Genomic DNA, 23,733 nt, shown 5'->3' with positions numbered 1-23,733 from the left:
AGCCCGAGCCCCGGCCAGCCAGCGACATAAGACCCTTTACTGTAAAGTAAATAAAAACTGACAGGGAAAAAGCCAGCATGCTTACAAAGGAGGCCTTTAAAGCCTACCTGTCGCACGCGGCGTCAGCTAGTGGCATCATGACCCATTGTTGAGTGCCTCGAAATAAATCTTATCAAGCTCAGTGACTTGAACTCAGTATCTTTTATTATTCACTCACATCACATGCACTACTACTTCACTTCTTTTTTGCGTCCTTCTCACTCTCACACAAGAGCTCCCTCTAGTGGCTTACTCAAGAACACCACATATCACTCTCTCTTAAGAACAAACATACCATATCAGCAAAGGTTACATTTTTAACATTTTCCTTTTTAGCATTTTGATAATAGTACTCCCAACAGTACGATTTGGAATCAAAACCTCGTTGAACAAATGTTAATGTTAATAATGCAATTACTAAACCCCCAATATAACCCTCACAGACAATACTCACAGAATATTCACTGTTATGTTATTTTCCTTTAACTGCAGAGACACAAATGATGTATTATTAATGCGTTAAATCACATTTTACATCACATAATCCCGGGTCCATGCAGGCGCACGCCTACTCTGAACAGACCGTGCAACTGCAGCAGGTTGTTCACCCCCTGCCGATTCAGTGTTCCCAGAGTCAAACAATGGCAAATCACTGGACTCCTCTGTTCTACTTGGAGCGAGTGCAGGTGCCAGGTGAGATGCATTCCAGCATCATCCATCTGACAGTTTATATGTGTACAGTCCTTTCTGACCCACAACCTTTAGGGGTTTCCAAAATTTAGACTGGGTCTTTGGCACAATTCTTGGTCTCTTTACACGGACATAGGATCCACACTGAAATGAGACATGCTTTGCGCTGCGTTTTCTGTCACTGTACTGTTTACTTTTTGCTTGTTTCTCTCTTACATGTGAAGCAAGCTGTTGAGATGAGAGCGGTACCTGCAGGTGGTAAGTGAAGACCCGAAATGTTAAGTTTGGTTAACCTGGGTCTACCATGCAAGAGCTCAGCTGGTGTGCAATGTGTTGTGGCATGCGGCGTTGAACGGTATGCCTGCAGAAAGTCTTTAGTAAACTCCTTCCACCCTCTTCCTTCCAGTGATGCAGTCTGTAAGCTATCCTTTAAGCTGCGATTGAAACGTTCGACTTCCCCGTTTGCTCTTGGGTAATAGACAGATGATGTCCTGTGTACAATTCCTCTGTTTTGCAAGAACAGCTTGAAGTCGTATGAAGTGAATTGTACTCCATTGTCAGAAATCAGCTCTTTCGGATTCCCCTCTCTACTAAACACAGTAGACAGGAACTGTATCACGGACTGGGTGGTAGGATGTGAGACAAACGCCATTTCAGGCCACTTACTGTAATAGTCCACCAGAGTGACTACAAAGCGACAGTCCACGGGTGCTGCATCAAAAGGACCCATGATGTCTATGGCCACTTTTTCCCAGGCGTCAGTAGGATATGGCACAGGTTGGAGTGGTGTTATGTGTGTGACAGCCGATTTGTCATGTAACCGACACGTGACACAAGATTTGACAGCTGTTTCCACTTGTGATGCCCTGATGCGTGTCGTGTGCAAACGCAATGAACTTGGGCTGGAGACATTCTGGAACTAGGAGGCGGCTGGTCCCACGCACCACACAAGTGAAAGTTCATGGCGTACTTGAAAATATGGCTGTAAAGCACGATCCAGTGCTTTTGCACACTTGGCCATTTTGAAGTAAGTAGTCTGCGTAGCTCGGCTTGAATAGGACAAGAATCGCATGCTGCTTTGAACTCAGAGCTGGTTATTGCAGTGAGCGTAGAAGTGAGTGCTACAACTTCAACATCATGTTCTAGACTAGGTTCAGTACTAGGCAGTGGTAAGCGAGATAAACAGTCTGCAGTCACATTCTCACGCCCTGGCTTATACTGAATGTCGTACGTGTATGCCATCAGCCTAGCTGACCGTCTGGCTATGCGCATACCGGCTCTGCCTTGACCCTTAGATGTCAAAAGAGTGGTCAGTGGGCTGTGATCTGTCCGCAGTATGAAGCGTCGTCCCCACAGGTAGGTCCTCCATCTCTCTGTGGCCCAAACACATGCTAGTGTGTGCACCTTTTCTACGGTGGAGTACTTCCTTTCTGCTGCTGTAAGGGTGTGTGAGGCAAATGGCACTGTTTTCTCTGTGTTGTCTGCATGCAGCTGGGTAAGAACACCTCCAATTCCATAGTCTGAGGCGTCTGTGGTCACGATAGTGGTTAGTTCTGGATTGAAAAGTGTGAGGGCAGCACTATTCACAATCAGTCTCTTTACAGTCTCAAAGCTCTCCTGAGCCTCAGGTGACCACATGAATGGAACAAAGCCTCGTAAAAGCATGCGCATTGGCTCCACCACGGTAGCATAGTTTGGTATGAACTTAGAATACCATGACGTAAGCCCCAGAAATGAACGAAGACTAACCTCGTCAGCCGGGGGCAGAGCATCCGCCGCTGCAGAGACATGCGAAGCATCATCCCTTCCCAGACAGCGTGTGGCCCAGAAATGGCAGTTCTGGCTCTCTGAAGTGACACTTTGCTGTGTTCAGTTTCAGTCCTGCCTTGTCGATTCGCTGCAGCACGGATTGCAGGTTTTCATCATGTTCCTCGAGTGTTGCTCCTGCGACCATTATGTCATCTAAGTAGCAATGAACTCCAGACTGACCTTTAAGGATTTCAGACATCATCCTCTTGAAGCAGCTTGGAGCTGAGGCCAGTCCATACGGAACTCTTTTAAAACGAAATAACCCATCATGCGTAATAAACGCAGTAATGTTTCGACTGTCCTCATGCAACACAACTTGATGGTAAGCACTTTGGAGGTCTAATGTGGAAAACATTCTAGCTCCACACAGGTTTGCGAACATCTCCTCCATATGCGGAAGAGGAAAACCGTCCACTACGATAGATTTATTAGGCTCACGTAAGTTGACACAGAGCCGAATCCCCCCGTCTTTTTTTCTGGTGACCACTATTGGGGAGACCCACTCAGAAGCATCCACAGGCTCGATTACATCCTGTTGTACAAGCTTCTTTAATTCCTTGGACACCTCATCGCGGATTGAGAAAGGTAAGCGCCTGAGTTTTTGTTGAATGGGCTGAACCTCAGGCCGAATCTTGATACGATGTACAAATCCTCTTGCACACCCCAGTCTGTTTTCAGAGTTTGCAGCTACAGATGAGACAGGATTCACACATTGGGCGGTACTGATCTGGCCATCACATAATTGTAAACGCAGTCCAGTAAAGAGGTCTCTGCCCAGCACAGCTGATCCCTTTTGTACGATGTACAGGTCTGCAGTAGTACAATGGTCACCATATGAAATGCTGGCGGGCAGGCATCCTTTCACTTCAATTGCATCGCCCCCAAAACTAACTAGACTGAGTTTTGGTGATGAGAGAGGTGCTTGATTGAACAATGCAGTGTAAATGGACATTGATAATATGGACACAGCTGATCCAGTATCTACCATTAGCTGAACGTTCTGTTTTTGTCCTGTGCTTACACTTATTTGTACTGTTCACATTATTTTGCCACAGTCACGAGCAGAATGTTCAATATTTAGCACGATCACTTCAGGCACTGTAATTTCACTCACCCGTTTGCTTCCACGACATGCCTTAGCATAATGTCCTTTTTTGTTACAGTTCCTGCACACCGCATCCTTAGCAGGGCATCCAGGAAAATTAGCTGCATGCTGCTCGGATCCACAGCGGTAGCAGGTAAGTGCACGGGTGGATTAGGGAGGTCCGCGCATCGTGTTGACTTTACTTTTGCTTCGTCGGGGCCTGTTGTGTTGTTGAACTGCTTGTACTGAGTTGTCCGATGACGTTATCATTGCTTTGGCCTCCGCTGTTGCAGTTTCTATTTGCCGCACGACAGTCACAGCTTTCTTAAGGTCGAGTGGTACTTCCAGCAGCAGCTGTTCTCTGATGCAAGCTGAATTAGTCTTTTCAACCAGCTGGTCGCGGATCATCTCGTCCTCCATAGCGCCGAATTCGCAGGTGGCAGCGAGTTCACGCAGAGCAGCGACATATTGGTCTGTGGTCTCGCCCGCGCGTTGGCTTCGTTGGCGGAAGCAGTAACGTTCAGCAACCACATTAACTTTAGGGACAAAAAAGTCCTGGATTGCACTCAACGCAGAAGTGTACGTATCATCTCCCTGTTGACTCACATCCAGGGTGTAGAACAGTCTTTGCCCCTCCGAGGCACCGAGGCAGTGTATCAGAAGAGCACGCTTCCTAGCAGTAGATAGCTCCTCTCCCAGGGCCAGCAAGAAATTATCGAAAGTTTTAATCCATGCTTTGAATGGAATCGGCGGTACTCCCGGTGTTTGCAGAAACGGGTGGGTTGGCTCAAACTAAAAATATGTGACGGGGGCCTACAACCTCTATGAACACATGGCATCAACCAGTGGTAGTTTCATGACTAGGGCCAGCCCGCAGGGCAAGTACTTGAGAAACCCTCAGGTATGAGAAGTACACACTACGCCGCAGAACTCAACAAAAGGCCTAACCGAGGGCCTATTTGTACAGAGGTGGGCGTGGCCGAAGGCGGCGAGAGTCAAAACATGACTTAACCATGGAATGAGTCTAGACATAACCAGCCCAGCCGGGGCAACACAGAGGGTACAAAAGGAGGCCTGGCCAGGCCTACTACTTTTACCACCATGTGGCACCAGCCAGCGGACATAACATTCCAACAGGCAATGTACCTTAGTACACTTATAAATGCTATCACAGACTAAGGGAGGCCGAACAGGCCTATTATCCCAGACAACGTGAGCAAAAGCCTGAGGCAGTGCTAAAAATACATGAGCAAACTCAAAAAACTCAAAACATGAGCGTAACCAAAACAAGCTGTGATAAGAGAGAGGCTACAATAAAGAGCCAACAATCTAACAGCAAATGCAAGACAGCTGCTGTGGTCATGATCGACTGGGAGCTAACAGAGATCATACTATTCTAACCAGAATAAGACTCTCTACACTCAACCTGAGTGTGCAATCCAACAGGTGATGCACTCAGTGAAACACACACCCTAACCGGGGAGTACAACAAAACACCACGTTCATAGATAGAGGCTAATCACAGCCTGCTATCACAGAAACAGGCGTTAACCTGTGGCAGCACATGAGTAAGCTCACATATGCATGTAGAGCTAAAGCTTAGAACCCAAAGCAAACATGAATGCTTTGTAATACATGCCATCCAAACAGGATAAATGTTTCACAGAACAGAACTGGAATCTGTAATGAACCCTAGAGAACGAAAGCTAGAATATTTAGCATCATAATCTGAAACTTGAATATAATTCAAGGGGCTCATGTGAAGACAGCATGACAATAGTTTGTGAAACAATGGCACGAACAAAACAGTCCCGAAAAGACGAGAAGATGTTGACTGCTTCCTCAGGCACTCCCTTTATACGTCACGGTTCGCGCCGTTCGACGTCATAGGCTGTCGCCGGCCAATAGGATTGGAGTTTTGAGTGATTCTTGCCATTTCGAACACCTGTCACGAGTGACGGTTCCCCATAGCGCAGTCTAGCGCAGAGTTGAAGTTCCCTTTCGAAAGGGAACTGTGAGAATGCTTAAACATGTAATTATACAATATTTTCAATATGAATATTATGGTTTCATTTTACTTTAAAGTTTAGTTTGTTTGTTTTTTTACTATCAATTTTGTAACTTCAACATACAGCACAAAATTAAAGAAATGAGGTTAGAATATTTCAACTATTACCATCATCTTTGACCCCAAATAAACAGGTGTTTTTATCTCTCTCTATATGATGTTTTATTAACAAAATTCGGGAGGAGCAACGTTCAAATAATCTGACTAATCATCACGTCATCTTGGCCAGCTGTCAGCAATCAGTAATCAACATATCTACCCAATCAGCATGAGTGAAAGCATATATATAAGACATGGTCAACTCACCTATATTCCTCGACAGTTTGACAGCATTTGGTCTACCAAATCGTTGCAATGTCCGAAATCCAACTTTTCCCCTCCGACGATGAGTCCCTCATCTCCCAGGAATCTCCATCTCATCCATCCCACGTCAGGAGTACCCGCGCACCACCGGACGTCATCTCCGAATCTCCGGAGCCACTACGTGGACGCCAGTCCATTCGGGACACTTCCCGCTCTCCACGACGCCGAGGATTACCCTCACCTCCGCCTACAAGACAGCAACCAGCATCTCCAGCGTCTTCTTACGCCTCGGCCCATCCAACAATTCCTGCAATCGAAAAATGGACAGTAGTAAGTCTAAGACAAGCACTCATCAGCGCAGACATTCATTTCTCTAGGAGAATGAATAAAGCTCAGTTGTATGACCTGTATGTGTCGCTTCAATCCACCTTTCCTTCCAAATCCACTCCTCCCTCCAAAAACGCTAAAACACAAAAGAGTCGCAAAGCCCCGTCTTCACGTCCACAGGAAGCACCGTCTCCTTCGCACGCAAGACTGGTGCTTCCTCGCGTGTCAGGCCGCGGCAGCAAGCCTTCAGCAAGTTTGGGCCGCGCCCCAGACTCCGCGGCTGTTAGACCTAACTATCTTCTTCCTCCCGCTTTGCCCGCAGGCAGTTCATTTAACGTGAGTATGACTCTGTTAGAAACACAGGCCCAGCCGCCGCAACCTTTTTCTCACACTGTCTCTAATCCTCCTCCCTGTCCGTGGCCCCCGGCACCATTATCAGACCCTAGCGCGAGGCTGCCTCCGCTAGCAGCGCAGGCCCAGACGCACTATTTTCCTTCTCAGCCTACGTTTTTCTCTAACATCTTCGTTCCCCAACAGGCTCCAGGGGCCGACCCGAGCGTGAGGCTGCCTCCGCTAACGGCGCCGACCCCGATGCCTAATTTTCCTTCCCAGCTTCCTTTATTTCCCAACACTTTTGCTCCTCCCCAAGCCCCAGGGGCCGACCCGAGCGTGAGGCTGCCTCCGCTAACGGCTCCGGTCCCGGGTTCTCTTCTTCCTAATACTATCCCCCAATCAAAAACACCATTCACCCTGTCTTCAGCAACGCCGATGCCCATCCCACCAAATGCAACAGCTCTGGAACCTACTCCAGTCGCCAACAACATCAGGACACAGATTCTCTCAGGTGCGGATGTCGATTTTTCTTCCCTACTATCTCTACTTCCTCCATCCGTTTCTGACCGCCAAATTGAAGTGGGCGACTTTTCAGTTACCTTAAAGAACTCTGCAGTTAATCCTTCCCGTCTCCTTTCCTTCACCGAATTTTCCATTGCTTTTAATCGCTACAGCGAAATCATCTGCAGCGTATTCCCTCACAGGAGACGAGAGCTGAGCGATTATCTCGCGATAATTGCCGAACTTGCGTTATCTTACGGAGGTTCTCATTTCTATACATACCACAAGCTGTTTTCAGCTAAATGCGCCGTGCGCGTTTCTCAATGGAACCAATGCCCTTACTGGGGCGCTCTGGACACAGAGCTTCATAACCGAGTTTTCTTAGGCTGCCGTAATATCACTTGTGCAGTCTGCAGATCACTCTCTCACTCAACCATATCATGTCCTCTGGTCAATCCTTCTATTCCCCCTTGCCCAGTTCCATCCCAGGAAAAATCAACAAGCTACGTCCCAAGACCAGCAAATTTTGATGCTTCAACTAAAGAGTTTAAGAAAATAGCCTTCAACTCCCGAGAGCAGGTTTGCATCAATTTCAATTCGGGGGGATGCTCACGACAGCGGTGTCGTTTCCTGCACATCTGCAATTACTGTGGCGGTGCTCATTCTCGCATCATATGCCCTGTAAAAAGATCACAAAATAAAAATTCAAAAAATTACTTGTCGACTCCTGTGAATATTTCTCGTCTGTCTGCCGAATTGTCACATCACCCTCACACTAACTTTACTGAGTATTTACTGTCCGGTCTCGAGCACAGTTTCAAACCCGGAGTGGAAAGCCTCCCCACTCAAAATATAATTTGCAATAATCTTCAGTCTGCACTCGCTGAACCTGACACAGTAAGCAACTTGATCAAAAAAGAAGTAGAATCAGGCTTCATGATCGGCCCTTTTTCCATGCCCCCTTTCGATTTTTTCCGTATCAGCCCTATTGGAGTGGCTACCAGGAAATTTTCAGGCAAAAAACGCTTAATAATTGATCTCTCGGCCCCGCATAATTCGTTTTTTCTAAGCATAAACAGCCTCATCCCTCTCGAAGAATTTTCTCTTCATTACCACAATATCGACCAAGCAATAACATTGATTAAAAACGCCGGCCGCGGCGCCTGGCTGGCAAAAGTCGACATCACTTCTGCATTTAAAGTGATGCCCATCCACCCGGACTCATGGCACTTATTTGGCATACGCTGGCACGAGAAATTTTATTTTGCCGTGCGCTTAACGTTTGGATGCAAAAGCAGCCCTAAGATTTTCGATATGCTATCAGAAGCTATTTGCTGGATCTTATCCAACAACTATTCAATTCCTTACGTGATTCACCTGCTCGATGATTTCTTAATTATCTCGCCTCCCGAAGCCATTCCAGCCGCACATCTTCTCACGGTACAAAAGGCTTTCGCTGAGCTCGGGATTCCACTCGCTCAAGATAAAACCTTGGGTCCAGCAACATCCATTGAATTCCTTGGCATTAATTTGGATACAGTTCATTTCCAGGCCTTGCTGCCAAGGGAAAAGATTGACAGAATAATTCTGATTGCATCTGCCCTCCTAGACAGTCCAATCTGTTCTAAACGCGAACTGTTGTCTTTGCTTGGACATTTGAATTTCGCGATGCGCATAATCCCGCAGGGCCGCCCTTTCATATCTCATCTCCTTTCCCTCGCGTCGTCAATCCACGCACTAGAAGACCAAATCCCATTAAATAGTTTGTGTTGCAACGAACTTAGTTTATGGATAACTTTTCTTAAACAATGGAACGGTCTCTCTTTTTTCTACAATAACCTGCTCTCTCTTCCCATTGATATTCAACTATATACCGATGCAGCTCCCTCCATTGGCTTCGGGGGATATTACCAAGGCCGCTGGTTCGCGTCTACATGGCCATCTCAGCTTTTAGACGTACAGCCGTCCGCAAATTCCTCAGCGCTGTTCGAACTTTACCCTCTTGTCGTAGCAGCCTTCCTGTGGGGGAAAGAATGGTCTACCAACAGCATCGTAGTTCACTGTGACAATGAACCAACAGTACATTGCATTAATAAAGGCCGTTCGCACTCCCCCGCGCTGATGCCTCTCCTAAGGCGCCTTATTTGGATCTCAGCATGTGATCAGTTTATTATAACTGCCAAACACGTCCCTGGATCCAAAAATCAAATCGCTGATTCTCTCTCCCGCTTTGCTTTTCAGAGATTCAAGCTGTTGGCACCAGAGGCGGACCCTTTCCCAACACCAGTACCTCTTTATTCAGAGCTGATATTCCCATAAACCATCCACTGAAAACACTCCTTGACACCTCTCTCAACTACATTTTTCAAGCCGTTTCCCCTAGAACCCTACAATCTTATCTGACTGCTTGGAGATGCTTCAAGTCTTTTCACCTCACCTACAGCCTAAATTTTCCTGATTTTTCTCTTCTCACAATTACTTCATTCATATCTTATTTAGACAGCATTAAGAACCTCCAAGCAGGCTCCATTAAGGGTTATCTAAGCGGAATCCAGTTTTTTCATAAACTTATATTTGGCTCACCATCTTCTGAAATAACCAATTCACAAACATCCCTTCTCATCAAAGGCATCCAAAGAACCCAACCCACACGCCAAGACACCAGGAAACCCATCACCCTAGACATCCTCACCAAATCCATCTCCACTCTCCGCCGAGGCTACTACTCCATCAATACAGCCCGTACTCTCGACGCAATGTTCATACTGGCCTTTTTCGGTTTCCTCAGATGTTCAGAACTCACCATCACATCCAGCTTCAACCCAAAAATCCATCCCACAATTTCGGACTTATCAGTGTTAGATGACGACACCATATCTTACTTTATCAAACAAAGTAAAACAGACAAAACGAAGAAAGGCCATTTTATCTACATCTTTAATCTCCCTGCACCAATTCAGCCGTACCAAACCCTTTCAGCATATTTACATTTCAGAAATACTCCAGCTAAACTCCCATCCGACCCACTTTTTGTTGACGACTCCAACCGCCCTGTCACACGTTTTTGGTTTCAAAAACACCTTAAATCCATTCTGATTCAATCGGGCATCCAAGCAGACCACTTCTCCAGTCATTCGTTCCGCATAGGAGCAGCAACTACAGCTGCCCAAAAAGGCCTTTCCCAGCATCAAATCCAAACATTAGGTCGCTGGTCATCAGAAGCCTTTAGGAGCTACATCCGATCAAATCGCATCCATATTAAAGAAGCTCAACGAACACTCATCAGCTAGATTCGGCTCCAGCCTCGTCCTCTCATCTGCAACCCCACCACAGCCAACTAAACTAATGCCTTCATTCCATTATGGGAATTTCTTTCCACTGCCGCAGCAGTGATGTCGCCTCTGCTCCCGCAGGAGCTCAGTTCCTCCAGCTATTCTCTCCACTGCCGCAGCAGTGATGTCGCCTCGGCTCCCGCAGGAGCTCAGTTATTCTGGCTAATTCCTCCACTGCCTCAGCAGTGATGTCGCCTCGGCTCCCGCAGGAGCTCAGTTCTTCTGGCTAATATCTCCACTGCCGCAGCAGTGATGTCGCCTCGGCTCCCGCAGGAGCCCAGTTATTCTGGCTAATATTTCCACTGCCGCAGCAGTGATGTCGCCTCGGCTCCCGCAGGAGCTCAGTTGGTCTGGCTAATTCCTCCACTGCCGCAGCAGTGATGTCGACTCGGCTCCCGCAGGAGCTAAGTTGGTCTGGCTAATTCCTCCACTGCCGCAGCAGTGATGTCGCCTCGGCTCCCGCAGGAGCTCAGTTATTCTGGCTAATTCCTCCACTGCCGCAGCAATGATGTCGCCTCGGCTCCCGCAGGAGCTCAGTTATTCTGGCTAATATCTCCACTGCCGCAGCAGTGATGTCGCCTCAGCTCCCGCAGGAGCTCAGTTAGTCTGGCTAATTCCTCCACTGCCGCAGCAGTGATGTCGCCTCGGCTCCCGCAGGAGCTCAGTTAGTCTGGCTAATTCCTCCACTGCCGCAGCAGTGATGTTGCCTCGGCTCCCGCAGGATCTAAGTTAGTCTGGCTAATTCCTCCACTGCCGCAGCAGTGATGTCGCCTCGGCTCCCGCAGGAGCTCAGTTATTCTGGCTAATTCCTCCACTGCCGCAGCAGTGATGTCGCCTCGGCTCCCGCAGGAGCTCAGTTATTCTGGCTAATATCTCCACTGCCGCAGCAGTGATGTCGCCTCGGCTCCCGCAGGAGCTAAGTTAGTCTGGCTAATTCCTCCACTGCCGCAGCAGTGATGCCGCCTCGGCTCCCGCAGGAGCTCAGTTCTGGCTAAATTCTCCACTGCCGCAGCAGTGATGTCGCCCATGCTCCCGCAGGAGCTCAGCGCTGTCTCATGTCTTCATCCATATGACGATAACTCTACCGGTCCTTTACTAACCCTCCCAGCAGCGCATTCAGCCTAAGCAAGGCAATTTTGGGGGTCATCAGTAATGTTCCGGCTGCTGTCCTTCATTGGTTTGCAATTTTTGGGGGGAGTACAATGGGTTCGGGCCAAAATACCGAGCTCGGAGCCCTCTCCTCGGACAGCACGCCAAATACGCATACTACACATACTATTTACTATCTGATTATTTGTAAGTGTGAACTCGTGAAATGATGTTTTATTAACAAAATTCGGGAGGAGCAACGTTCAAATAATCTGACTAATCATCACGTCATCTCGGCCAGCTGTCAGCAATCAGTAATCAACATATCTACCCAATCAGCATGAGTGAAAGCATATATATAAGACATGGTCGACTCACCTATATTCCTCGACAGTTTGACAGCATCCCTCCACCACCCCGTCTCCTCACACTTACACTGGTTACTTTCCAGAATACTAACCAGAAGGGGGGGGAGTACAATGGGTTCGGGCCAAAATACCGAGCTCGGAGCCCTCTCCTCGGACAGCACGCCAAATACGCATACTACGCATACTATTTACTATCTGATTATTTGTAAGTGTGAACTCCTGAAGTGTGTGTGTGTGTGTGTGTGTGTGTGTTGCAAAAGAACAAATACACATTTACTTCAAAATTCTGAGTAAAATAAGACATAAGCGATTTTAATCGTTTAAACATTTATACATCTGTTTGCCATTAAAAGCAAAGCATGTTTAAACAAAACTTTTACTTTATTTTATTCTTTAATTTCTTTTAAAACATCTGATGACTATCATTTTTATTACTAATGTAGCCGAGTGGTTTCCTCACACGGGTAAAAACTCTTTGAATTTGTTCATGACAAATACATAATTTCCAATTAGAAAACTTTTTAAATGTATGGATGAACCTTTTTTCTTTTGACAAAACTACATTTAAAATGATTTACCTGAGGTGTTTAACAACCACAAGGGAATCATGTTGATCATTAAGTTTTAAGCATGTAGTACAAACATGCAAGGCTCAAGAAAACGAATCTAGGTGTGATCTTTTTGAGGTCAGAACACCAAACTTGTGTTGGGTGGTCTAGACAAAGCTTTATGCTATAAGAAAATACTATAGAAGTCATTTTCACAATGAGAGTATGCTTCAAGATGTAATTATACAATATTTTCAACAGGAATATTATGGTTTCATGTTGCTTTAAAGTTTTGTTTGCTTGTTTTTACTAACACTTTTTTAACTTCAACATCCAGCACAAAATTAAAGAAATTAGCTTAGGATGTTTCAGCTATTTCCATCTTCTTTGACCCTCTATGAAAGCGACACAATATACAGTTAGATATTTTCTGTGTGTGTAAATAGATAATCTATTTCTATATGCGTATTTTTACACACCGACATATTTTTTCAGGGCTATGTCACACCGCTGTGATGCAAAGTTCCACACTTTTGCAAAGGCTATAGATAATTTTCAAACATAATCTTTATATAGAATTATGTATATCCAAAACACCAAAAAAGAGGAAATCACTAAGAAAAGTGGGTACAGCACACATTGAAAAGTATAGTTATAATAAAAATACAGAAACACATTTGTAAGCAGTTGTGAAAATTTGTAAATGTGGTTTTGCAAATTTATTACTCTCCTAGTTTTAGTCATCTTGTTCAGATAGCAGATGACACTGTTCACAGAATGTAGACGGCCTACGTTTAAGGACTGACTCACAAGAGATTCCAGGAACTATTTGAATCTTTCAGCATCGAATAGGGGACAAAGTTTATACCGTGCACCAAGTTGAGTTCTGAAAATCCATCTTCAATGCAGCGGATTTCTGAAATGTCTACGCAAAAGCTGATAGAGAATGACCCACCTTTGAGTTCCGATGAGGCTGTGCACTGACACCCCGCGTGCCAGTGCGCCACGGGCAATGAGTGCCCTCTAAAAGGGATCTTGGACTGTATGTTTAAAGATTATTTCAGAGGACAGATGGTTAGCTTGATGCACCAGATCATTAATGCTGCATTTGATTCAAATAAGGACTGTGAGGGGGATACCAAACGTGTAACAAATCTCAAAAATGAAATGTATGTCGTAAGAGGCCTGACAAATTCATGGTATTCTGATGTGACGAGCATGTGTGTTTACACCAAAGAGCCAATCTGTGTAATAATAAGAAAAGTTCTGGATGTGATGTCTGGATGTACTGAAGAATTAGGAGTTACTGTGGTTCTCTGTATGTGTACAATTGTAGCAGATGTTTGTGTCTCACTGCGTTCAAACAATGCTGATGATACCACCATCGGCAAAATTGTTTAAACACTGGTCAATTACACCCTAGACCAAAACATGATAGCCTGCCAAGATTTTCTTTTATGGTTAGACCACTTGTAATTTCATGATTACTGTTTTACTTATGTATGTAATGTCATTCTTCAAACTTCAGTGTATATTCAACAATGTTGAAATAAAAGTTTGAATCACTTGTTGTTATTTACGACCATGTCTGAGTTCATTAAAAAGAGTATTACAAAACTTGCAATCCTGATTCTATATGAGGCAAAAAATTAAATAAAATAATCAAAACAAAAAACAAGCACTTATGAATTGTTCACAATAAGATCCATAACATGTAGATAGGATGGAATTTCATTCTATGGCAACTTTAAGTTAACATCTATACCGAAGATAATGGTAAGATGTTCAGTTAAAGACTTTTAGTAACATTGTCATATTAAACTGTTTTGAGTAAAATTATAAAAATTGAGTAAAATATAACACTACATATTGGTAATTTTAGTGTTTTTCAAAACATACAAACACTTTTAAACGGTATTCTGCAATTTGAATAAACCATTGTTATGTCTGTAGAGATTCTTAGAAGTCAGGGACATTAGATCCGATCACAGTTTTATTAAACAAAAACAAACATATAGCAATGAACACAGAGATTGGGATATCTACATGAAACTCATCCGTTTCAACAGAACTTCTTGTCGGTGTTACAGACATCACAGATGTTTCAAGAGTTTTTGGAGTAGCCGTTGTAATGCTAGAGCTGTAGAATGTCTTTGTGTTTTAGTTACTTTATCCTAAACCTTATTTAAATACCAAATTCAGGAGATAGGGCCTGTAGGTGTGAAACATCCAAGGATGTAATGCTCCAAGGATGTGACACCTTCAGTAGTGAGGGTCGCTGATAGAAAGATATCTTCATACCATTGTTTTACAGTGTTTTTAAAAACAATACTTAGGTGTTTTACAAGATAACATATTTCAGAGTTCCTTGTGCTATATTCAATATCCACATACCGCCCCAAAAATCTATTTCAGCACTATTTAAAAACTAGGATAGTATAATAAAATAACGTAAAGGTCTCAAGTGAAGACAAAGATTTAAACCATTATTTTATTAAGCCAAGCAAATTCATGGGGAACGTATACGGACAAACAAGCCAAGAACACCTAGAGTTCAATAACATTACACCAGATTCAAGGAAACAGTTTGTTTTTCAAAGTTGTTTTGCCATGTGTAAGGAAAGCAGACACACACACACACACACACACACACACACACAAACATTACAATCACACAGCAATACGTTGAAAATGTTGATATTAAAAATTGGTAAACAATTTTGAAAGCAGTGTGTTTCAGGAAAAGTGCAAACAAATCAAAGAAGCATAAAAAACACAAATGTCTCCAAACTGTTACATCCTAATATTTGGTTTGGTTTCAGAGTCAATTGAGTGCTGGGAAAGACCTTGTGACGTGTGAAGTTTGATGAGGCAGAGAACACCAGCATTGTTAAACATGCTGTACAATAACAATGTTCAATAGAAAGAAGAATCCAACTGACTGAGACTGAGTTTTGTGTCACATATAACTGTAAATTATCTCTGTAAAAAACAGTTCACTTGCATTTGCTTGTTATAACCATTGACATTTATGATATGTTAAAACATTTTGGTATTTTGCTGCTGAGGACGAAAAACTGCTACATGTTTTCATAAAAAGAATAACAAATGGTATAGACATAGAACACAATGTCTGTTTTCTGGGTCAGATCTAATGGACAGACACCAAAAAACACTGGTGTCAAATTATTGGTGTTGACAGAATAAAAAAAAATGAATGAATCTTTCACTTAAAACTACTACTTATCAACTGTAATTAATTTACTTAATTTACTCAAATCAACAAAGTTTCACAATAGACCAGGAGAGAGGATTTCTGTATTCTTTATAGCAAGTAAATTGGTCTCTTGAATGTACTTTTGGGCAGACATATATAAAGATTGTTTAATTTTATATATAGCCTTTACAAGGGCATGTAACTTTATGGTTCTTAATGTGTTTGCAGCATAGTTCCTCTAACAAATCTGACAGAAGACCACAAAAGTACAAAGATTTTAAGCACATATAGTAGCTTTATTTGAGTCAAGGAAGATGGTGATAATAGTTAAAAACATGCAATAATCTTTCACCTAAAGCGGGATGTTGAAAGAAATTATTCTGTAGACGTTACTACAGAAGTATACTTAGGAAAATCATTTGAAATGCTGGCTAAATTTTGAAATTTTAATTTAAAAAGTTTCATCACACATGCTTTCCCATGTAAAGAAAAGCATGAACTTACACTGTTTTGTCTTCACCTAAAACAAAAACACATCCCATCCAACAAATTGTGAATAGTGCCATCTGCTATCTGAACAATCTAGTAGAGTAATAAAAACGTAATTTACAAAACCACATTTACAAACTTGTAACAAACTAGAAATCGCTCATGAATGGCTTTTTCTGTATTCTGTATTTATTATAAATGGTGCTTCTCTTGTATGTTGTACCCGTTTCTTAGTGATTTGACACTTAAATTTACATGGTGATTTGTGCACACATCATTTTTTAATTTTATAATCAGGTTTTACCAGAGTGTGAAATGCTGTTGAACAACCTCAAACTTTAATGAATGTGCAGCTTTCAGGGCGTTACTTAGTGTAAGTGTTAGTGTACTTAATTGTAAAACAGCAAGACTTACTTTTCGTGTTGATGCGTCATGTGATCCCATATCATAGATAGCTAGAAGGTTGCACTAAAAGAAACATCAATTTAGTCAAACACTCTCAAGCAAAAAGACTATGACTTCAATTCTTAATTTGTATTCCTATTCTGAATGTTGACAGCTGTCAAAGAACAGCAAAAAACAAAACACCTAATAAACAAAACACAGTCTAACAAACATAATGTGAACAGTGTCATCTGCTATCTGAACGAGATGACTAAAACTAGGAGAGTAATAAATTTGCAAAACCACATTTACAAATTTTCACAACTGCTTACAAATGTGTTTCTGTATTTTTATTATAACTATACTTTTCAATGTGTGCTGTACCCACTTTTCTTAGTGATTTCCTCTTTTTTGGTGTTTTGGATACACATAATTCTATATAAAGATTATGTTTGAAAAATATCTATAGCCTTTGCAAAAGTGTGGAACTTTGCATCACAGCGGTGTGACATAGCCCTGACAAAATATGTCAGTGTGTAAAAATACGCACATAGATTTTATCTATTTACACACACAGAAAAATATCTAACTGTATATTGTGTCGCTTTCATAGAGGGTCAAAGAAGATGGAAATAGCTGAAACATCCTAAGCTAATTTCTTTAATTTTGTGCTGGATGTTGAAGTTAAAAAAAGTGTTAGTAAAAACAAGCAAACAAAACTTTAAAGCAATATGAAACCATAATATTCCTGTTGAAAATATTGTATAATTTAGAATATTGTATAATTACATCTTGAAGCATACTCTTATTGTGAAAATGACTTCTATAGTATTTTCTTATAGCATAAAGCTTTGTCTAGATCACCCAACACAAGTTTGGTGTTCTGACCTCAAAAAGATCACACCTAGATTCGTTTTCTTGAGCCTTGCATGTTTGTACTATATGCTTAAAACTTAATGATCAACATGATTCCCTTGTGGTTGTTAAACACCTCAGGTAAATCATTTTAAATGTAGTTTTGTCAAAAGAAAAAAGGTTCATCCATACATTTAAAAAGTTTTCTAATTGGAAATTATGTATTTGTCATGAACAAATTCAAAGAGTTTTTACCCATGTCAGGAAACCACTCGGCTACATTAGTAATAAAAATGATAGTCGTCAGATGTTTTAAAAGAAATTAAAGAATAAAATAAAGTAAAAGTTTTGTTTAAACATGCTTTGCTTTTAATGACAAACAGATGTATGAAATATTCTTACCTTATCTCTTTAATTTTGTGCTGTATGTTGAAGTTACAGAAGTGAAGTTTTTGTTGAAGTTTAAAGCAACATGAAACCATAATATTCCTATTGAAAATACTGTATAATTACATGTTTAAGCACAGTTTTCTTTTAGTATGAAGCTTGATCACCCAACACAAACTTTTGTGTTCCAACCTCACAAAGATCACACATAGATTAGTTTTTGCTTGTGCGAGGAAACCACTCAGCTACATTAGTATTAAAAATGCTGGTCATCAGACTGTTTTAAAAGAAATTAAAGAAAATAAAGAAAATAGACTACATGTCTTGCTTTTGTGGCAAACAAATGTATAAATTTTTAAATGTTTAAAATTGTGTCTTATTTTACTCAAATATGTATTTGTTCTTTTGCAACACACACAGACGCTCACACACACACACAAACTATTAAAACTAAAACATTTCAAATGTATCAAAAGTAAAGACACATTCAGATCTGAATAAGACTTCAGATGCCTCAACCCCTGTGGAGATATGACCCCAACCCCCTGCAAGGACCCCCAAACTCTGGATCAACTTGCACCAGTGCTAAATTTTTCTATATATCCTAATCATTTGTTAACATATTCCTAACTTCAATGAGCACATTGTTTCTGCCATAATTTAATACATTGTTTAAATTAATAGATTGTTAGCTAACTGGGTGATTTGTATATACATTTCTGAAATTATACAACTTGCACACTCTGATACCAGATTATTGAAATGCTGACATGCACTCCCTGTGAAGCTGCTTTGAAACAATGCATATTGTGAAAAGCACTATACAAATAAATGTGAATTGAATTGAACAATGTTATGTACACTAAATCAGCATAAGATGTTTTTGTGTGAGAGCCCAGCGAATCACCAGAAAGGTTTTGATGAAGACATCTAAGCAACTGTCGTAAAACTATTAACACAAACGGTTAGGATGCCCCACAGGGTTGACTCAGAATCACCTTCACTGTGAGTTAAATGAACGTTTTTCATTTTTTTGTCTTTTTAACATAGATCCTATTGGTGAGTTTGGAAACACAGATACAGATGCTCCAGAAAGAACATGTCCCAAACAACACCTATTCTGGGGTGTGTGGTTAATGAGGACTCTATGGCTTGATGAATATTTCTGATTCTTTATCTTAGGAAACTAACATTAATCTATAGTTCTGGTATTACTGATCATCCTATGGTGCCAACACGCACCCACGCATGCACACACAGTTGTTCTAAAAAGAACATGCCCAGACATGTAATTTTAATGGATATAGCCAGTGTGGTGTAGGGGTAATACTTCCTTAATGTCTTGACTCAAATATTCTGACTCAATTAACATATACCCCATTGACCAAACAGCACTGACTTTAACACTGAGGTGTAAAATTTTCTAGGGTGACTTTCACCCCACAATCAAAGGAAAAACATCGCCACCATCAGTTCCCAACAGACTGAAAGGAGCCAGATACCCAGATTCACCAAAATGTCATAAAAATGCCAATCTGGGGTAAGATATAAGCCCCATAAATTTACCCATATATCTGACTATAAATATAACTCAGCCCATATTTCATTGACACTGGGGGTGGAAATTACTGTTTGTGACTAAAAAATTATTTTAAAAATCCCCATGGTGGCGAACGATTAGATAAGATAAAAAGTATAAACCCTGAAGAAGTTTATTTAAACTTCTGGAATTTAATTATTTTAATTATCTTTTAATTATATTATTAATACATTTTAAAATTACATTTAAGATTTCAACATTTTATTATTGTTATTTTTATTTTCTATTTCATTGTTGTTGTTTTTTTAATAAGTTGCTACTCCTAGTTTAGTACCAAATATCATTCAAACATTTTGACAACCACTGCTGTTTATGTTCCTTCAACAGGCCAGCTGCCACAGCTCCTGCAGGTGATGGGCCAAAGAAGTTGGCAGCACTGTGATACCAAACCAGGACCACCAGGCGATCCAGGTCCACCAGGCCCAACGGGCCCATCTGGACCCCCAGGGTATCCCGGCATGACGGGGTCTCCAGGCTATCCAGGACCTCCAGGGCAGAGGGGACCTGAAGGGGTGAAAGGTGAGGATTATGTGAAGCTGTTTTGATATTGATTTTCTGATAATAAAGTGACAGTTTTAAAGGGAAAATGCCGCTCAAATGTTATTCTTACAGGTGATATTGGCCCAACGGGTATGAAAGGTGTTAAAGGACAAGTCGGATTGCCAGGTCTACCTGGCCCAGCAGGTAAAAAAAAAATCTCTATATCATAATCATACTTATTTTCTGCATGATAACAATCCCTCCCATTTATTTATTTTGTCTTTGTAAGCATGTCTAAAATAACTTTCTCTTCCACAGGGTTGCAGGGCCCACATGCGGATGACAGTGAGGGATATCCTGGGCCTTCTGGTCCACCAGGAAAACCTGGCACTCCGGGCACCCCAGGCAAACGTGGGCCCCCAGGATCCATGGGGATTTGTGACCTGTCCTCTTGTTATCAAGCCTATGGCTTTTAGTATGATCCATTTAGAAAAGGACCTAACTTTTAGCATCAGGACAGTGGGATCTTACTGATTCTTTACAGTCTTTTCTCTCTCAAATGAACATTTCTGGTGCTCAGCATTGACCTCAAGAACTCATAACCTCTAAAGAATGATGTCATGATCTTGAATCTTGATCTTAAATATGTGATGTGTTTTCCTGTCTGAGAATCTTGAATGTGGTAGAATCTCTAATTTGAATGAATCCTCATTTTTGATGCCGCTCTTTTCCATACGTTGGGGGCAGGGGCTATTGAGCTTCAAAAAATGACACAAGTAGCACCATAAAAATGATCAATACGACACATGTACTGTATACATACACATCATTGGTTCTCATGTGTCCTGTGACCAATTTAATTTTCAATTTCAGATTTATGTTTTTGAGTGAACTGTTCCTTTAAAGAAAATTTGCTATACTGTATCCACTGCACTGCCCTAGCCAAGCTACCTCTGTACGGGATGTGAAGCAATTTCTGCGGGCTATACATTGAACACTTATGTTCAAATACTTCTACTCAAGGGCTATTTGTTAGTTTTTATAGGAACATTTTTACTACTACAACATTTTTGAATTATTTAATTATACTTTCAATTGTTAAAAGAATTGAATCTTGTAGAATTTAGCAGTACTCTTATTAGTGTAGTTTTGGCATGTCTTTCTGATTTGTACAAAGATCATCATTTAACATCTATTTATTATTTAATGTTTTCTGTTGATGTTCTTTTTTTAATGCACGTAGGGTTTTAGTCTTGTCATGTTTTTTTTTTTTTTTTTTTTTTTTTTTTTACAGAATTTGTGCAGCTGACATTTCAAACTCTTTAAATTACAATAAATATTTTTAAATATTCAATTAAATTGTTTAATTCTTAATCATTTTGCTTGCTACTCTGTCACTTCCGCCTCTCAAAAAATGTAAATAATTTTACATGACATTTGATCAAAAAAAGCGATAGTAAGAGGTTTTGCGTAATGCTGATGACTTGGTTTAAATGCTCTTGACAGTTCCTCGTTCAGGATGTGTGCTGAGTTTTTCTCGGTAAGCCACAAAGTGTTTGCATCAGTTCTGTTGCGGCTGCAGAGAGTTTCACACACTCATTTACCAAAGGAGCAGGTGAGTCAAGCCAATATTTTATGCTCAGAATGAACCTCAATACAAATTATTAATTATTAATTCTGTGTTTGCTGTTGTTTTATTTTATTACAACAGAACCTGACCTCAGACACCAATGGATGAGCTTAGTTGGGAGGACTTTTTAAAAGAAGTCAATAACACGCCACAATTTAACTGTAGTGTAGACTTTGAGGTTCCTTTATGCGAGAAAAGTAATGTCATCCAGTTTGGTGCAGCATTTCTCCCAGCGTTCTACTACACCAACTTCCTGCTGAGCTTGGTGGGGAATGGACTGGTGCTGTACATCATCTACAAATATGAGAAGCTCACAAGGGTCAACAACATCTTCTTGCTCAACCTCGTCATCTCGGACCTGATCTTCGCCTTCAGCCTTCCCTTTTGGGCAGTCTACCACAAGTCAGAATGGATCTTTGGCAGTGGCCTTTGCAAGTTGGTGGGAAGCTGTTATTTCATCGGCTTCAACAGCTCCATCCTCTTCCTCACTCTCCTGACTTTTGACCGCTACCTTGCGGTGGTCCACGCCATCAGTGCAGCCCAGAGCAGAAAGAAAAAATACGCATTTGCATCGTCCGCCATCGTCTGGGTGCTCAGTATATTGGCTAGTATAAAGGATATAGTTCTTTATGATGTGATGGATGATCCAAATGGTAGGCTGTGCGAAATGACTGGTTACATCCAGTCTACCCTCACAAAGTGGGAGCTGATCGGCTATTATCAGCAGTTTCTCTTTTTCTTCCTAGTGCCTCTAGTTATTGTCCTGTACTGCTATTTCCGCATAATCATCAGGATCATGTCCACATGCATGGTGGAGAAGTGCAAGGCGGTCAAACTCATCTTTGTTATTGTCTTCACCTTCTTCATCTGCTGGACGCCTTACAATGTGGTCATTCTGTTAAAAGCCATCAAGACATCCTTTGGAGACCCGAATAAATGCTCAGAAGCCCTCGACTACGCTCTGTACGTAACGCGTAACTTTGCTTACCTGTACTGCTGCATCAGCCCTGTCTTTTATACCTTTTTGGGGAAGAAGTTTCAACGCCATTTTCTGAAACTTTTGGCCAAGCGTATACCATGTTTGAAGATCAATACATTGCTCTCAGAGCCAAGCAGTAAAACCACATCAGTCAGGAGACCAACACTGATTACTGATCATTCACGTGACTAACAAGTTTGTGTTCGAATTTGTTGTTAAGAGGACACAAATTGGATCACAGAGAGAAAGAGAAAAACAAAGAATCCAAGATGCAATGTTTGACCAATGTATGTTGTTTTACCATTAATATATATATTTATATATATATTTTTTTCAATAATTTCTCATTTAATGCATATTAATGCATACTAATTAATAGAGTGTCTAAAGATCTTTTCTCATTTAATGTATATTAATGAATATTATATGTCTAATGGACTCCATCAATTTTACGTAATTGAGAAAAGGCATTTAATAATAATTATTGTTTATAATAATTACTATCCAATTGATGTACATGTATTTATTCCGTCACAAATATCGCTTTAATGTCATCAAAACCCAAAAAAAAGAAAGAAAGAAAAAACAAAGAAAAAAGAAAAAAGAAAAAAACTTCTGTGAAAGAGTATCATTGCAACATAATGTTGAATGTGTAACCCTAGTCCTAATCTATGGGTTCTTTAGCAATATATAGCTATCAAATCTCTGCTATTTTATTTTATTCTGTAAGGAGCAATTTTTTGTGTGTAAAATATATTGTTGTAAGAGTTCTTCAAGTATGGCAAATTAATGATTTTATATTGCTGTTAATTTCTGGTGTAGCTTATGCTGAGAAGTAAAATATTAGTGACCAGAATCTTAATGATATTATTATTTCAGTGTATCACACCTTCATTTTGAGCATGAACTCAGTCTCTACATTGTGTTTTGTGTGTGTTTGGATCTGATTTTAATGCCAATAAATGATTCTAAATAATCTATTTGGTTATAGTTGTTTTCTTTTAAGACATTAGTATCTGTTACACATTGTTTTTATTCCCAATGTTTTACACATAGATTTTTAATCATAATCCACCAGACTTTATCAAATAAGAAAACTGCATGGCCTATTCATGCAGAAAAAACACAATAGATCCAAAGGTAAATGACTATACTTTAATTTTACGAGTTATAGCAATGGACCCTTCGCTAAGCCCCGTCCTCCTTAGTTACTGTTGCTAT

The 23,733-nt window shown here is 41.1% G+C and overlaps 1 protein-coding gene across 1 annotated transcript; it reads left to right on the top strand.

The window, feature by feature from the left end:
- The first annotated feature begins 21,414 nt into the window (after positions 1 to 21,414).
- Positions 21,415 to 23,488, top strand: LOC125250001 (C-C chemokine receptor type 3-like). The gene is made up of 2 exons (XM_048162290.1): positions 21,415 to 21,518; positions 21,615 to 23,488. Exon 2 carries the CDS (start codon positions 21,634 to 21,636, stop codon positions 22,702 to 22,704), a length of 1,071 nt encoding a protein of 356 aa, XP_048018247.1. The 5' UTR covers positions 21,415 to 21,518; positions 21,615 to 21,633; the 3' UTR covers positions 22,705 to 23,488.
- Positions 23,489 to 23,733: the final 245 nt, after the last annotated feature.

This window comes from Megalobrama amblycephala, linkage group LG17, assembly GCF_018812025.1.
Source record: "Megalobrama amblycephala isolate DHTTF-2021 linkage group LG17, ASM1881202v1, whole genome shotgun sequence".
Lineage (NCBI taxonomy): Eukaryota > Metazoa > Chordata > Actinopteri > Cypriniformes > Xenocyprididae > Megalobrama > Megalobrama amblycephala.
Note: the sequence above shows the minus strand (reverse complement) of the source record. Positions and strands in the feature narration are given on the sequence as shown.

What these genes read in the sequence shown, in the direction of transcription:
- LOC125250001 (XM_048162290.1), top strand. Translation starts at nt 21,634, where the DNA reads ATGGATGAGCTTAGTTGGGAGGACTTTTTAAAAGAAGTCAATAACACG.